A 16090-nucleotide genomic window follows, 5' to 3' on the forward strand; every position below is an offset into this window, starting at 1 on the left:
AAATAGAAAAGTGTATAAAATAAAATGAATATTAGTATATGATATATATATATATATATATATATATAATATTACACAAGCTTAAAACTTAAAAAAAGAAAACTAAAGGTGAAGTACTAAAATTACTGAAACTGAAATATAAATAAATAAATAGTATATAAATAAAAAAATAATGATAATTTATTATTATTTAATTATATAATAATAAATAATATTTTTGTAAATAATAATAAACATTTGTAAAACTTTAACAAAAAATTACAAAAATAAAGACAATTCAAAATGTCAATAAATACTACAATAGTATATAAATAATATTAAAATAGCACCAATATTAAACCAGCCATAAACCACACAGTGGTCTTCATTTATTAACACAATTTACTGAATTTTTTGGTTTACACATATAATGGTTTACACATATAAATTCATGCTCCTTTCATTCTTGCCCAACACAGCTAATTCTCAAAAGGATACTAAAATGTGTTTTTCCTTTTATTTTACAAACTGAGGAATGAGTTTCTGGAATAATCAGCAGTATGCCACTGATGGACACCAATAGACTTAAAACTGCATTGAACCCAGAATATTCTTGTCTATGATTTGTGCCATCTGGCATGTTGGGCTGCAGGTGAGAGGATGTGAAAAGTTGTTTGTGTGCTGCCAGTCTGGGCTGGAATATCCCATCCCTCATTGGCTGGCCAGGGGATGAGGGCGTGTCTGCCACAGGTCTCGTCCAATCAGATGACCCGAAAGTAATCACAATTTGTCACATTTACTCTAAAACTGACAGACACTTTCAAAGCCCAGCAATCAAAATCAAATAACATACCACACAACACAGACTAAGCTAAGGAAATGTAACAAAATGAAAAATGTTCAAACTTTGTGTGATTATCTGATTTCAACCCCAAGCAGAATTTAAACGAAGCAGCTTTGAAAGTCTCAGTGGCAGCTATCTGGGAATGAATTCAACTAAAGATTCAATCTCACACATGCATCTATTCTTACACAGTATATAAATCCTAAAAAAAACAGTAAAAACAGGAAGGGCGAAAACTGGAAGACTGCAGGAAGGTTATAAATTATGGAGAACAAAAATAAATAAACCCTTAAAATAATCAAATTTATCCAAATATAAATGTAATAATTTATTCTGAAATAAATCAAAAGTTTAATGTACTTAATTGAATAAATCATATTTTTTTTAAATAATTCAATCAGTGTTAATTATTTAAATGTGCCTATTTATTTATTAAATTATTAAATCTACAAATTTGTCTACAAATAATAATATCCATAATTTATTATGTAATGTAATTATATATTTTTTTTCTTTTCAAATATGTTTCTACAAACAAAACAGCATTTCTAAACGAATAAAATGAATATCACTAGTTTTATATATGACATATTTATTATAATTATTTCATGTTGAGCACTTCTCAAGCGTTCATCAATAGAAATTCTCTGTCCTCCCAGCATTTGCCCTTCCAGATCACTACAGCTGAAAGAAACACATGTCTATAATGCACCTTTAGAGAGAACTTGCTATTCTAGGTAGATACTCCAGTACTAATGCATGCAGCAAAGCAACAGAAAGAGCTCAATACAGACTAGAGCAATCCAGGTAGCTTCCATTGCAAAAACAGCAGGGGGAAGGCTTCAGTCCAAACAAATTGTACCGTTTGATTCTTCTACAGACGTATCGAGGTCTGTGCTTTTATTAGTTGACTGCATGAAGAAACAGTATGAAATCCATTTTCATCTAAAACTCCATTTTTGAATACTACAAAAGTTTATTATTGCAGTTAAATGGGAGATCCCTCATGTTGTTCCAAACCCATATTACTTTTTTTTTCTTTCTGGAACAGATTTCTTTCTTAATTTGAAATATATAAAAAAAAATACAAATATTTATTTTTTAAATTATATATATATATATATATATATATATATATATATATATATATATATTTTTTTTTTTTAAATCACTGCAGGCTTTGTCTCAATGATATCTTGCCAAATTAATCTTTTGCATTCCACATAAGAAAAAAAGCCATACAGGTTTGCCTAAATAGTCTTTGGTACAATTTGTTTATTATCTATGAGGTTTAGAGAAATTCTCTACATTGGAAAATGCAATATCTTAAGAGTGTGGTAAATAACATACTGTATCTCTTCATTGTAACACAGAACATAATATTTGATAGTTCAAATGAAGCCCGGTTAGGATCAGTACTAATAATGCATTTCTCATACTATAGGAAACATATGCATTTCATACAAACTATTGTCTATACAACATAATGCAAATAAAACGTTCCATGTTACATGAAAAAGGATGAAAAATGTCTGTCTAAAAAAAAATCTGTTTTACATTTAAAGAGATTTAATGTAGTAAGCGATGCTAAAACCATGCCACATTTAAAAAGTGAGGAAAAAATAAACGATTAAAAACAGTATATAATTAATGCAGAATATTTCAGCCTCAGAAAGACTGCCGTCCAATTAATTAAGCAAAATTCAAACTGTAATAATGAAACGGCTCTTATGAATTGTGGTTATAAATCGCAAGGGCAATGACGTATAACTTTGGGGGAAAAAATCAAATCTGAACAAAAGAGCAAAGGGGGAGAAACTTGGAATGCTGCCGTTTTCCTGCAGTGCATTTTCCAAATAACGCACAGAGATAGAGAGAGAGTAATGAAGCATTGAGAAAGACTGCCAGAAATGAAAAGAGACTGAGCAGAGAAAGAGAGAGAAGTCTGACGATGTTACCTGGACCCTAGGGACAAAAGGCGTGGTTCTTCTACTAAGGCATGGACTCTGGATAAGTAAAATTAACAAAGAAAACAAAAGCAATACAACTAAACCAAAACTGCACAGAGGCACACAAAACAAATCAACCCATCTGAGAAGAGATTTAGCCTAACTGAGTGACGTAAGACAGCTTTTATTCAATTATTTCATACTCAAACATTACCAGAATCTACAGCATAAATAAACTTAAGCCTGTATGTGAGTACTGAAGTGTGTCAAAACATAATTCATAATGCAACAGAAGTGTTATAACCACAGTGACACAACATATGTTTTTAAAACAACAAATATATTTAAAATAAATTCAAACCTGCCACATTAACATGCATCACTACCGGTTTTACAGTATGTCAATGTAGGGCTGTAAAATCGATTAATTGTGATTAATTGCATCCAAAATAAAAGTTTTTTTAAATTATTATCACATATTATTACATATATTTCTTAAATGTGTACATATGTGTGTATTTATACATGCACATACACACACAAATATAGTATGTAAACACAAACGTCAATTTTGGATGCGATTAATCGCGATTAATCGATTTTACTATCTCAATGATATCTTGAAAGTGCGATTAACAAACGGTATCTCTTCACTGTAACACAGAACATAATATTTGATAGCGCTAATCCAAACTTAGCATCTTTAATGTTTGTTTTTGTTTTCCAGAAATTGTACTAACTATGAAAACATATAGGGAACACTTAGTACACAGTAATAAAACACTTATAAATAATAACTATTAGTTTTTAGTTCATTCATAGTTTCTAAATTGTAGTTTCTAAATTGTTGACACATTAACAGGTTTTGTACAAATAGTGAGTTCTTGAATCAGTCACATAATTTATAAATTATTGTTTAATTAGCTTATATGTAAAGAGTTATATAATGTGATTTTATCCTTTGTTTTCTACTCATTGTAACGTGATCTCATGAGTGTCTGTATGTATTTTATGTAGTGTTCATTTACTTATGTTTGAATAGACACAAAAGCATACAATATTTACATGTTTATGTATTTACTGTTATTTTTTTGTTATTTTTTTTAGTATTTTTTCAAAAGACGTTAAGTTTAGGATTGGAGGTAGTGTTACGAGAAAAAATAAATAACGTTCACAAAAACATGAAGTTATTAATTTATAGTAAAGAACTTGTGTAATGTTTATGTGTAAAGCGAACTGATACACATTTATGCTTGTATTTGTAAACATTGTAGGAACACTTGGTATTAATGCAATACATGTTTAATAAAAGCAGGTTATTGCCTTTAATTTAGTATTTTCTGTGACCTAATCTAAAGTGAGAATTATTTACTCCTGTTAACCATTAACAACTCCTTTACTATTGGTTTAAATACTGCACATCACTTATGAAATATTGAAATATATTTTGACTGTACATCACTTATCTCTTAGGTATGCTTAACAAGTTGTTAACAAACGATAATTAAACATTATATAACTCTTTACATATGACCCGATTAAACAATAATACTATTGTGACAATGAATGAAGAACTCACTATTTGTACATAGCACATTAATGTATTAACAATGTAGAGACTACAGTCAATAAACTATGAATTATCAATAATATAATAGTTTGCAAATAATTTCGTCACTCTATACTACTTATAAAGTGTTACCAACATATGAACCATTTACATGAATTATTTTATAAAAAATATTATACAAATACATGTTACGTGACAAAGAATGACAAATGTTTGTCTAATTTAAACTCAGATTAAATTAGATTAAAGATACTTCCGATGTTATTTAAAAAAAGAGAGTAAAACAAATGTCACTTTAAACTATTAAATGATTACCCTTAAGGCTGTGTCTAAAACATTTTAATGCATTGGTTGCGTTTCTCAATAACAACAACATACAGCAATGATCAGTATGTGTGTGTGTGTGTGTGTGTAAGTATTCTGACTTCAATATTTTAGGATAAATCTCCCTCATTCCAAACAAAAATAAAAAAAATTACAACTGCGCAAACCATAGTGAGACACTAAAGCATCGCCCGGACAGAAGAACAGATGCACTTCAGTGCAAAACAGAAAAAGCACATTCATTACTATTATTATTATTAATCAGCATTTCCTTTTTTAACACAATTTAACCACATTTATCATGTTTACCGTCGTGGCTACAGCTCGGTTCCCTATTAAAAGGCACAATAATGGCTAATCTGTTTCCACGCCTGAAGCACTTTACTGTACTATATGAACACCTGGGTCAAACTTACCTCGCAGAAGTCTCAGGCGTACAGTTAGAGACACTGATAACGCAAACGGCGTGAATTATTTATACGTTAACGACTTCAGCAGAAAGTACAATAGCTAGTCTTTCAAGGAAGTGCGTTTACCTAACATCCTGATCAGCAGCGCTGTGTCAGAGCTGACCTACAGAGTCTACGTCAATCAGGTAACAAGCTTGAAAACTAAGAATACTTTTTCCATGTCAGGATTCAAGCTGGTCTGAAGGACACTGTCTAGCACTGACACACAGCTGTCTAGAAAATACACCTGACTAGCAAATGCAAGATGTCATGAGGTTTATGAGCAGCTGATGTGACGTTCATTTTACTGTCCGTGATTAATATTTTATTATATGTGACTCTGGAGCACAAAACCAGTCTTAAGTCGCTGGGGTATATTTGTAGCAATAGCCAAAAATACCTTGTATGGGTCACAATTATTGATTTTTCTTTTATGCCAAAAATCATTAGGATATTAAGTATAGATCATGTTCCATGAAAATATTTTTGTAAATGTCCTACTGTAAATATATCAAAACTTAATTTTTGATTAGTAATATGCATTGCTAAGAGCTTCATTTGGACAACTTTAAAGGCGATTTTCTCAATATTTAGATTTTTTTGCCCCCTCAGATTCCAGATTTTCAAATAGTTGTATCTCTAACAAATATTGTCCTTTCATAACAAACCATACATCAATGGAAAGCTGATTTACTTTATTTACTTTCAGATGATGTAGAAATCTCAATTTTAAAAAATGTACCCTTATGACTGGTTTTGTGGTCCAGGGTCACATTATTATTCTATATTTTTTAAATATCTTAGATTTTGCTCATTTTAACTTCAGAACACAGATTTTAAAATAACATTATCTGTTCAAATTACATTCTAATGCTTGTAGCATTTAACATTCCACTAAACCTGTCAAAATCAAGTATCAAAATGAACAAAGTAAATAGAAATAAAATTATAATACACCAGCACAACCTAATTAGTGTGTATTTTCAAAAAAAATAAAAAGAAAATGCTGGTCATTAATTTACATATTGTGCTAGTAATATTATAAACGTAAAATATTGTGAGTCCTGTGGAGTGACTCATGATATCTATTTCTAATTACGCAATCTTTCGAGAATCCTCAAACATTTAGTTAATTAGGACACCAACAGCAAATAAACAAGGCATTTTTATGATTGTAAATTAGGAAGAGGGAGAGTTTTAACTCTTACGATTAATCAAATGTGTAATATTTATGTGGAAATGTTATTATAATTATTGTGCCTGCAATGACCATGTGAAATAGCTGTATATAGAATTTGTCACACTGAAAGACCATTAATATTTACCTGTGAAATAAAATTATATATATGTGTAAAAATACTCTGTCTGTTTCTAAAAACACCGTTCAAAAGTTTGGTGTCAGTAAGATTTTTTTAGTCTCCTATGCTCACCAAGGCTGCAAATGTTTGATAAAAAATACAGTAAAAAAACGTAATATTGTCAAATATTTTTACAATTTAAAATAATTTTTTATATGTTAAGATGTAATTTATTCCTGTGATCAAAGCATTATTACTCCAGTCTTCAGTGTCACATGATCCTTCAGAAATCATTCTAATATGCTGATTTACTGCTCAAGAAACATTTCTGATTATTATCAATGCTGAAATCAGCTGTGCTGTTTATTTATTTAAAACAGAAATCTTTTGTAGCATTAGAAATGTCTTTTTTACTGTCACTTTTGATCAATATAATGCCTCCTTTCTCAATTAAAGTATACATTTCTTAAAAAAAAAACAAATCTTACTGACTCCAAACTTTTGAACAGTAGTGTAAATTATAACTTAAATTCTTAATGTTAAAAAAAGTAGTCTTTGTCCATTTGTCAACTCTGCACACGCTCTTTTAAGGTCTTGTATCATCTTACGTTCTTTGTGAACAAACAGTGAACACTGGCAAACTCCCTGAAGACGTGTGAAATAATCGCTAAACCTCAAAGCTAGCGGCATTTCATCAGTGAAGCCCTGAGACGAGCGGCCAAAGAAAAGCACAAGAAGTCCAGAGATCAGGCACATGTGCAGACGCTGGTACTCACTGAGAGCTGTCCGGACAGATACTGAGGGTTGTCCCGGTGCATGCCAGGACTCATGGGGGACGTGACAGAGATGGACGGGCCCATCTTTTGGGATTCAAAGGAACTTGAACCTGAAAAATCGGCAAAGAACGCTTAAATTGATCCTACAACTGGCAAATGCAGTGCTAAATTATTAATATGTTTTATAGAGCAAAACTAGCTAAACTTACTTGATTCAAGCTGTCCATGTGTGCTCTCTGGTATTCTAGGGACATCTCTACAAGAAAACAGCGAAGAGCATTTTAATGATAGCAGGTATATCAGAAGGTTATATAGCTGGGTGATATACTGTAGCTAAAATGTAAGGCATTGATGAATTTAAATATATATCCTGATATTTATTTATATTCTCTGAAATTGTTTTAAACAATAATTTCAACCAAACAGCCACTGTTGTCCAAAAGATAAAAAAAATTAAATCAAGAAGTAAATGTAATTAAAAATAATTAAGTAATCCACACTGTTTTTCTATAAATTAACAAGCGAAAGAATTACATTTAATCATTTTTATTTATATAAACAGCAATATTTACATACACTACTGCAGCTCAAAAATCTGGAATAATTCAGATATTTCTGAAAGAAGTCTCTTTATTTTCAACACTGATGATAATACATATTTCCTAAGCATCAAATCAGCATATTATTATTATTTCTGAAGGATCATGTGACACTGGAGTAATGATGCTGAAAATTCAGCTTTGTCATCACAGGAATAAATTACATTTTAAAAAAGAAAACAATTGGAATAATATTCCAAATATTAGTTTTTACAGTATTTTTATATAAAAAATTTTTTTTCAAAAACATTAAAATATCATAGTTATTCCAAACTTTTGACTGGCAGTGTATATAGTATATATTTTTACTAAAACATTTTAAAGCACGAGAAATGCCACATGGGAACATTTTGAGTGATGATGATGAGTCCTTGAATTTTTTAACGATTCACTGAATTAAAAATGAACTTCCAAAATCTGTTTGCACTTTTGCTATGGAGGATGAAATCAAAGATGACATTAAAATATCTTAAACTTTGAAGCCAGCGCAACACTGGCTTGGTTCGGTTTTCAGGAAATATAATTGCCAAATTAAAAAATCATTCAAATATTCACGATGCTAGGTCATTTTTCTATATATTATTGCTGTCAAAATGACAGCACATGCATGACTGATATATTGCCCAGATTTTTCAGGTTAATCTGAGCATCTGATCATTTTACTGCAGGACTGCAGGGGGAAAAATGCCTAGCATTGAAAGTAAGAGAAAATAATTTCTAATTATGTCAATCTGTCCTCCTAAAGCACAGACCTGAAGCAGGACTTTCAAGCAGTGAATGTGTTTCTATGTGTAAGTGTGTATATGTTGGGCTCCCACAGGCTATCCTTCTTCATAAAGCTCTATTGTCAAAGAAAATGTGCTCTGTGTCCCTGAACTGACACGTTGAGTATTGTAATGATCCATCACCCGCCTCACTCACCCGATGGGCCGCGAGACCACCAGCTCCACCTGCGGCTCTGGCTTGGATTCTAGAATGATATTGTAAACTTCCTTGAATGTGGCTCCCTGTAAGACCCTCCCGTTCCACTCCAGGACCTGATCACCTGAGGACCGACACAACAATACAACAATCAACACTCAACACAACACGGAATATGAGCTAACCAATGGAAGTTAAAGGGACAGTTCACCCAAAACATTAACTTTCTCTCATATGTTGTTCTAAACCCGTAAGAAACTTCGAAACACAAATGATGCCATTTTTAATGAAACCGGAGAGATTTCTGTTCCTCCACTGAAAGTTCATGCAACCAAACCTTTAAAGCTTCAAAAAGTTCATAAAGACATTGTAAAATAAATACAGTGATCTGTCACGACACATTAAAGAGCCACAAAACGGTATTTATTTTTTGAATTTCTTTAATAAAAATGACAAAATCTGAAAGCTGAGACCTTGTTTCGTACCAGTTTCCTCTTTGCTCCTCTATGTATTTTTTACTGCGTGAGAACATGGTGTGTAATGTGAGAGGCTTGTCGGACATAGCAACAGCAACTAAGGAGGGCGGGTTTTTTTGCAAACGGTCAGTTGCATTTGTAATTCATTTCTGTAGTTACATCTATAATTACACTGTTGACCCAACCTCTACCCATTACACCGAACCAGACCACCAAACCTGCCCCTAACTTTACCTGTATCCCCATCAATAGCAGCAGAGGTGCTTTGCAATTCAACATGAACACAATAGGTACCTAACAATTCATTACTTTACTATTAAGTACATAGTATTTAAAGACACCTAATATAAAGCAGGCCCTAAAAACCTTTATCGTAAATTCTTTACTCATATACAGAATCCCATAATTCAGCAGCACTGTGGAAACACTTCACGTGGTTTCAGAGGAAATGCTTTTATGCCTTCCACAGTCTAAAGCGAGTTAAAATAAATATTCTTAATTGTTAAATCTGAATAGATGTGTTCACCTGGTCGGAGATGGCCGACAGTGTCTGCTAGACTTCCTCTCTTCACTTTCGTAATGAAAGCACAAAGTCTGCCAGACTCTGTCATCTTCCCTCCCACCACCTGCAATACAGACAACAGGCAATGCAAAATATCTTTTACATGAAATTACGAAGTCTTCATCATAAAGGGCCTGAAAGGTGATTATTTATGTGGAATTTAAAGGGTGAAAGTTTGACCTGTGCTATGGAGAAATGATGATTCACATCAATACCATGTGTGCTAATACTGTGGGGAAAGTTCACTAAGATTGAACTGGAATTGCTGATAGCATCATTTACAGATTTGCATGCTTTTCTGCATTGTTTTAACACCCCACTCACTAAAGGAATTATGCAAATCAAGCAACTCAGCAAACGCACCCACAAAATTAAAGCTAAACAGAGTTTGCACAGGAAATATTGCTCTCTATTCACAGAAATGTAGTCAGATAATGGCTGGAAGACAGTGAGTGGAAAAACTTACAGGAACTAAAGCACACCACCACAAATAGTACCCTTTTGTGGGAATGGTTACTGTTTTACTGTAAGTGAAAAGGACCATCAGTAACCAAATTATAATTAGGGGTGTAACAATACACCAATGCCACGGTTCGGTTCGGTTATGTTTGCTGCTGAGGTAGAGTTCATGGCATGGCACCAGCAATGCTAAAGAACACGTCACTTTTAACTTAATAATAATAATTAATAATAATAATGCTCTGTTAGTTTGTTAAATAATGCATTAACAAATAAGACTTAAAAAACTGTTGCTTTGTAAAGTGTTCCCAAAAATCTATTGCCTTCAAAAATGTAAATAAAATGAAATAATGCCTAAAAATGCAAAACGTCATTACACAACATTATTAGGCTAGATATAAAAATGCATGTGCAATATATAAATAAAATGGAATAGCCGGTGTGCTTCACGCAACAACGTGCAGAATGTGAACTAAACTTTAAAAATTCACAACATTTTATTATAACAGTGTTCTTATTATAATGTTAAATACACGACATTCCCACTCATAGTTATTAATATTATGCATTGTTGTTTGTCCTGCTTGCGCTGCGCGCTGAAGAGATAATCACCGTAGTACTACAATGAAGCGAGATAAGTAATATATATATATAAACAAAATATTGCAACTAACAGTTCCACAAAAGGCTGTAAGTGGCTGCACAAGCAAACTTGACTGTGCTAGCCATGAGGATATAGCCCTGTGGATGCATTCTTTCCATAACAACGAGCTGAAACATGGCATATCTTTTACTGTCATGTTCTCCATTATAATACTTTTGTGTAGGCTATATGACAGATTTGTTCTGCACATGTTGCCCTTAGTGGTACCTTCAAAGTAATTCAAGCAATTCAAACCCATCATGGCTGTACACGTTTTTAATGTGTCTCAGCAGGGAGCGGTGTATCGCGGTTGCGTATCGTTGGTGTATCGCAGTTTTTCAGTTCGGTTTGAATAATCGCTATACCCCTATTTATAATGCAAGAACTTAATTAATTACTTAACTTAATTAATTCGATCCACAATAAGGTCAAAGTTCAAAACATTAAGAGAAAACTGTAGTTAGTATACAGTGCATTGTGTATGAAGCTGACCGAGTGTTTGCTGAAGATCTCTTATGATCTGGGGTCATTAGCATGGCTTTGATCGAGTGATCTTTGACAGTGTTTGGACATCCTTACCTTGAGTCCCAGCAGTGCCCCCGTGTCTCTGGGCACCGTGCCATCTTTCATCCGCTTGTTTAGCACTATCCGCCCTATTAGGCGCTCTCCATCTTTGGATGGTTGCCATGTCACCGGGTGCTACGGGGTCAAAGTGACAATACACTTTTTATACAAGCATCCACACACAGCACGTTACAAACACACACACACATGCACAGGCTCAGGAAATTAAAGGAGGAGGTCAAGTTTTGTTTGCTGTGAAGACACAAACCGAACCGAGACGTCACTTAAAATACAAGTCAACATGAAATACATTCACAACCCATTTTACTTTGTAATCATATATTTGAGTGAAACGGAATGTTGAATGCAAAACAAATTTGGATAGGGTTTGATTTTAGCCATTGGGAAGTGATAAGACAAGTTGGTGTTATAGGCCAGAATGGAGTTACAAGGTTGGTAACAGAAGATGGTAACACTTCAGATTAGAGAACACTACTCACTGTTAATTGTTTGTGAGCATGTATATTACTAGCACACTGCCTGTTTATTAACACCTATAAAGCACAATGCATAACATAGCTGCTACAACAATTGCCTTACTAACTATTAAGTGTTACCGAGAGGATCTGTAAAAGAGAGTAAGAGAGATTTGTAACGTCAGCTGAAAACAAACATTGTAGGTGGAGTACATTATCTCATTTTGATGGAAAAATTATGAAGACAATAACATGCACATGAATCTTGCCAATAAGACCATATTAAGTAAGTAAATAGGGTCTGTTTGATTTCATGATGACTTTATAAGGGTATTTTTGTATTAGCAATAAATACCGTAACATTTACAGTATTTAAAGGAAAATAGCAAAATTTAAAATCCTTTCATCATTTTGCACTCTCATGTCATAAAAGGAAAAACCCTGAAAATGTTCTACTGTACTAAAATTCTACTGTAGTTCTCAAATCTAATATACACTCAATTCATATGGTGCATCAAAACACAATGAGCCAAATTTGATGTCAATGTACAATTATTATTTTCTTTTTTTTTCCTTGGCACTATAGTGTTAAACTTTGCACCATATGTGAATTGTATGTGATTTTGGTCTGCACTGTGACAAAAAATAGAAAATGGATAATGTCCAGGCAGAAAATTACCTGTATGTTTTTCGTTAACATTATGGACATTTCCTTTAACCTTAAAACACAATACTATGTAAAGCGTATTTCAAAATACGGGTAAAACACCTGTGAATATTCAGTGCAGACACTTTCTTCATATTAAAGAGTTAGTTCACCCAAAATGAAAGTTTGCTGTTAATTTACTCACCGCCATCCGATATATAGATGAGTTTGTAGTAGATTTAACTACTTTTCTTCAGTAGTCATTTTTTTAGCTCAAACTGTGGTCCTTGATGATTCTGTCCAAAATAATATTGTAATAATGTTGTAAATAATGTTGAGTTTTTTGCAAAGACTGATTGTTTCACTTTATAAGACCTCAATATATTGTGCCATGGGTATTAATTGGGTCTTGCCTGTATACTTTTTTGACTCTCAAAATGACGGTAGCCGTTGACTTGCATTTTATGAAATCACCAAGAACCACGGTTTCCGCTAAAAATCTTCTTTACTGTTCCACTGAAGAAAAACAATCATCTTGGATGGCCTGAGGGTGAGTAAATTAACAGCAAACGTTCATTTTCAGTGAACTATCCCTTTAACATGGCACAGATTTTTCTTACAGTATGTTCCTCACTCAAAGCTATTGTGTGCCTTCAGAAAGCTTGGAATACAGAACATGGTTTGTATAGACCACTTTTTGGCACATGTTTTTGCCATTGTTGGAGCTTGACAGCTCCAGTCCCCATTATGAATCAGAGCTCTGCTCTCTAGACATCCTGCAGTACATCTCCTGTTGTGTTTAACAGAGGAAAGAAAGAAAGTCCTACAGGTCTGGAACGACATGAGGGTGAGGAAATGATGGCAGGATCTTGGCATTTGCTAACAGCATGAAAGTAATTGTCTTCAAAAGAATTGTCCACCCTACAGGGTTCGGTTTGTGCATTTATTAAAGTACAGACACAACAATCAGGACAGGGTGAGAGGCATCAAGCACACAATTCTTGACAACAACTTAAAGCAGTAAACTAGATCAGCAGTTCTCAACTGGTGAATCACAACACTGTACGGATAGGGCACTTATTGGTAGCAATAACCTCCAAGAAGTAGCGGTTTACAGTGATTTTAGAACAGCTGTAGGACGTTTTTACAAAACGGAGAGGAGTTGTATTGAGTTGTATAGCAATACTGATGTAATAAGGTCACAGGTGTGTGTTCATGTAGTATTTTACTATGGCTTCCAACGTTGCCTAGCCAATCATAAAGGACTAGAGATCCGTTATAATATACGTTATAGTGTATCTGACTGCACAGAACTAGAAACCACGGCCACTACAAGTTACGTCTACTTTAAGTTACGCCCCCCACAAAGAAAGAGCCAATTGAATTTTGTCATCATGATTGTTTTCTCCACTTTTTAAAGTATTTTTAATTACGAAACTCTACAGTTACTGCATTTAACTGCAAAACTGAATATTTCACTAACAGCAGTTATTTCATACGTGACAAGATTTGACAATTTAATCTTATAACATTAAAAAAAATAAAACACAGAATAAATATATCATATACTTGAAAAGATAATTTCAATGGTTTCAATTTCAATGACATCCACAAGCCATTTTTTCCTTGAGAAAGGAGTAACTTATAGTGGTCATGATTTATAATACTTTGGGACGCAGACATACAATGAAAAATATAAATAAAATAGTTACATATAAAGAGAGCATCGCATATTTTGTTATTGATGTCAAAATCTGTACATACAATCCAACTTTACATTCTTTTGTACAAATTCCTTCTTTACAGTGATTTTACAGTGACTGCAGTGCAATGCTTCAAAAATAAAACCAAACCATTAACTAAATGTTCCAGTACTTGTTAGTCAGGACAAAAACTCAAAACTTATGCTTGTTGCTTTATCCGATCACACATGGTTAGCCCATTCACAATATTAATGGTGACACTTTATTTTAAGAACCAATTCTCACTATTAAATAGTTGCTTATTAGCATGCATATTACTAGCATACTGGCTGTTTATTGGTACTTATAAAGCACATATTATTCTGCATGACCATATTTTAGACCCTTAATCCACCCCAATACCTAAACTTAACAACTACCTTACTAACTATTAATAAATATCAAGTTAGGAGTTTATTGAGGCAAAAGCCACAGTTAATAGTAAGTTAATAGAGAGAATTATTCCCTAAACTAAATGGTTAACCAATGGTTAAACCAATTCACAAATATCGATATTTAATTTTAAAGACATGTTTTGAACGCGTTGAAACAAATCCAGTTGAGAAGCACTGATCTAGATCAATCCACTGATTAACCAAAAAAACTGTAAATTGCTCTCACACCCTCAAGCAGTATGGATGTAGCAAGCTACTTCTATTCGCTATCGCGAAAGACGCGGTGAACAAACAAAAACTAAAGATGGGACAAAAAAGGACAGTGAAAAGGGGAAAAGAAAAACAACTGCTTAGTGCAAGATCGATTCGCACACTAGTCTATCCCTGTGTTTAAGCTGAGACTGAAGGATTGTATGGAAAAAATCATGTCAGGAAATCCCAAACAGCGTGAAAAGGTGACGTGACCAAGTGAGGAAAACAGGTTTGCAATCAGAATGGAGCGTCTGTCCGCATCGAGAAGCATGCAGCATATGGAGCAAACAGTGTCAGGAAGTTTGTCATTCATCTTTCTGTGTGTTAGAATGCGCTACGACTTTGCAGCCAGAAGACAGTGGAGCAAAGCAAACCAGAGGGTTCTCCTCTGATCTGCGAGGCACGGTTAGAGTAGGAAACCCTCTTGGGGCGGAAACAGACAGTCGAGCAGGTCAGTCACAGGAAGCGAGAGGCAGGCGGCAGGAAGTCGTCTCAGTACCTTGTCGCTATGGCTATGCTCCTCGTTTAGCGTGGTGCTACTGCACGTGTCAACCCCTGAATCTTTGACCTGCGGCTCGCACCACTCCGCATCTTCGTCGTGGGAGCGTTCCCAAAATTGCACCACTGTCTTTTGTCTCTCAGACGGGGCATAACTGGCGTCCAAAAAATATGCCTGCTCATTTGTTTTTCTTTTTCCCCTTTGAATGTTGCCTAAAAGTTATGGATGATATAAAAAAGGAGGAGAAACAAAACATGCAGAGGTGAATTAAACGAGGGGAAATGGGGTGAGAGGGTCACAAGCCTCACCATAGACATTGAGGAGGCCTCGCTATGCCAAGACGCATGGTCCCACCAGTGACCATCCATATCTCCTGAGGACAGCACAGTGAGAGGACACATACGCACACACTCGTGTCAACAACATTTAACTTATATAGGCAAATACGCAACATTCATTTACTCACACGCTTTCTCTTACAGCTCTTTTAAAAGAATAGTTCAACAAAAATGAAAATGCTGCCATTATTTACTCACCCTCAAGTCGTTCTGCAACCGTACAACTGCCTTTCTTCAGTGAAACAAAAAAGAAGATATTTTAAAGAATGCACTAGCCATTTTGTTCCATGCAATTACAATGAAGGATGTTCACAATAGAAACTGCAATG

The 16090-nt window shown here is 33.9% G+C and overlaps 1 protein-coding gene across 1 annotated transcript in view; it reads right to left on the bottom strand.

The window, feature by feature from the left end:
* LOC306885319 (regulating synaptic membrane exocytosis protein 2-like) overlaps positions 1 to 16090 on the bottom strand; it is a gene marked incomplete at its 5' end in the record, with an annotated part of 146707 nt that overhangs the window by 60018 nt on the left and 70599 nt on the right. Inside the window, 7 exon segments of the mRNA XM_079441772.1 lie at positions 2782 to 2829; positions 7190 to 7299; positions 7399 to 7445; positions 8710 to 8833; positions 9712 to 9811; positions 11429 to 11548; positions 15732 to 15796. Of these exon segments, the coding sequence (XP_079297898.1) occupies positions 2782 to 2829; positions 7190 to 7299; positions 7399 to 7445; positions 8710 to 8833; positions 9712 to 9811; positions 11429 to 11548; positions 15732 to 15796 (614 nt within the window).

Source organism: Barbus barbus (genome assembly GCF_936440315.1).
Source record: "Barbus barbus genome assembly, chromosome: 19".
NCBI classification, from domain to species: domain Eukaryota; kingdom Metazoa; phylum Chordata; class Actinopteri; order Cypriniformes; family Cyprinidae; genus Barbus; species Barbus barbus.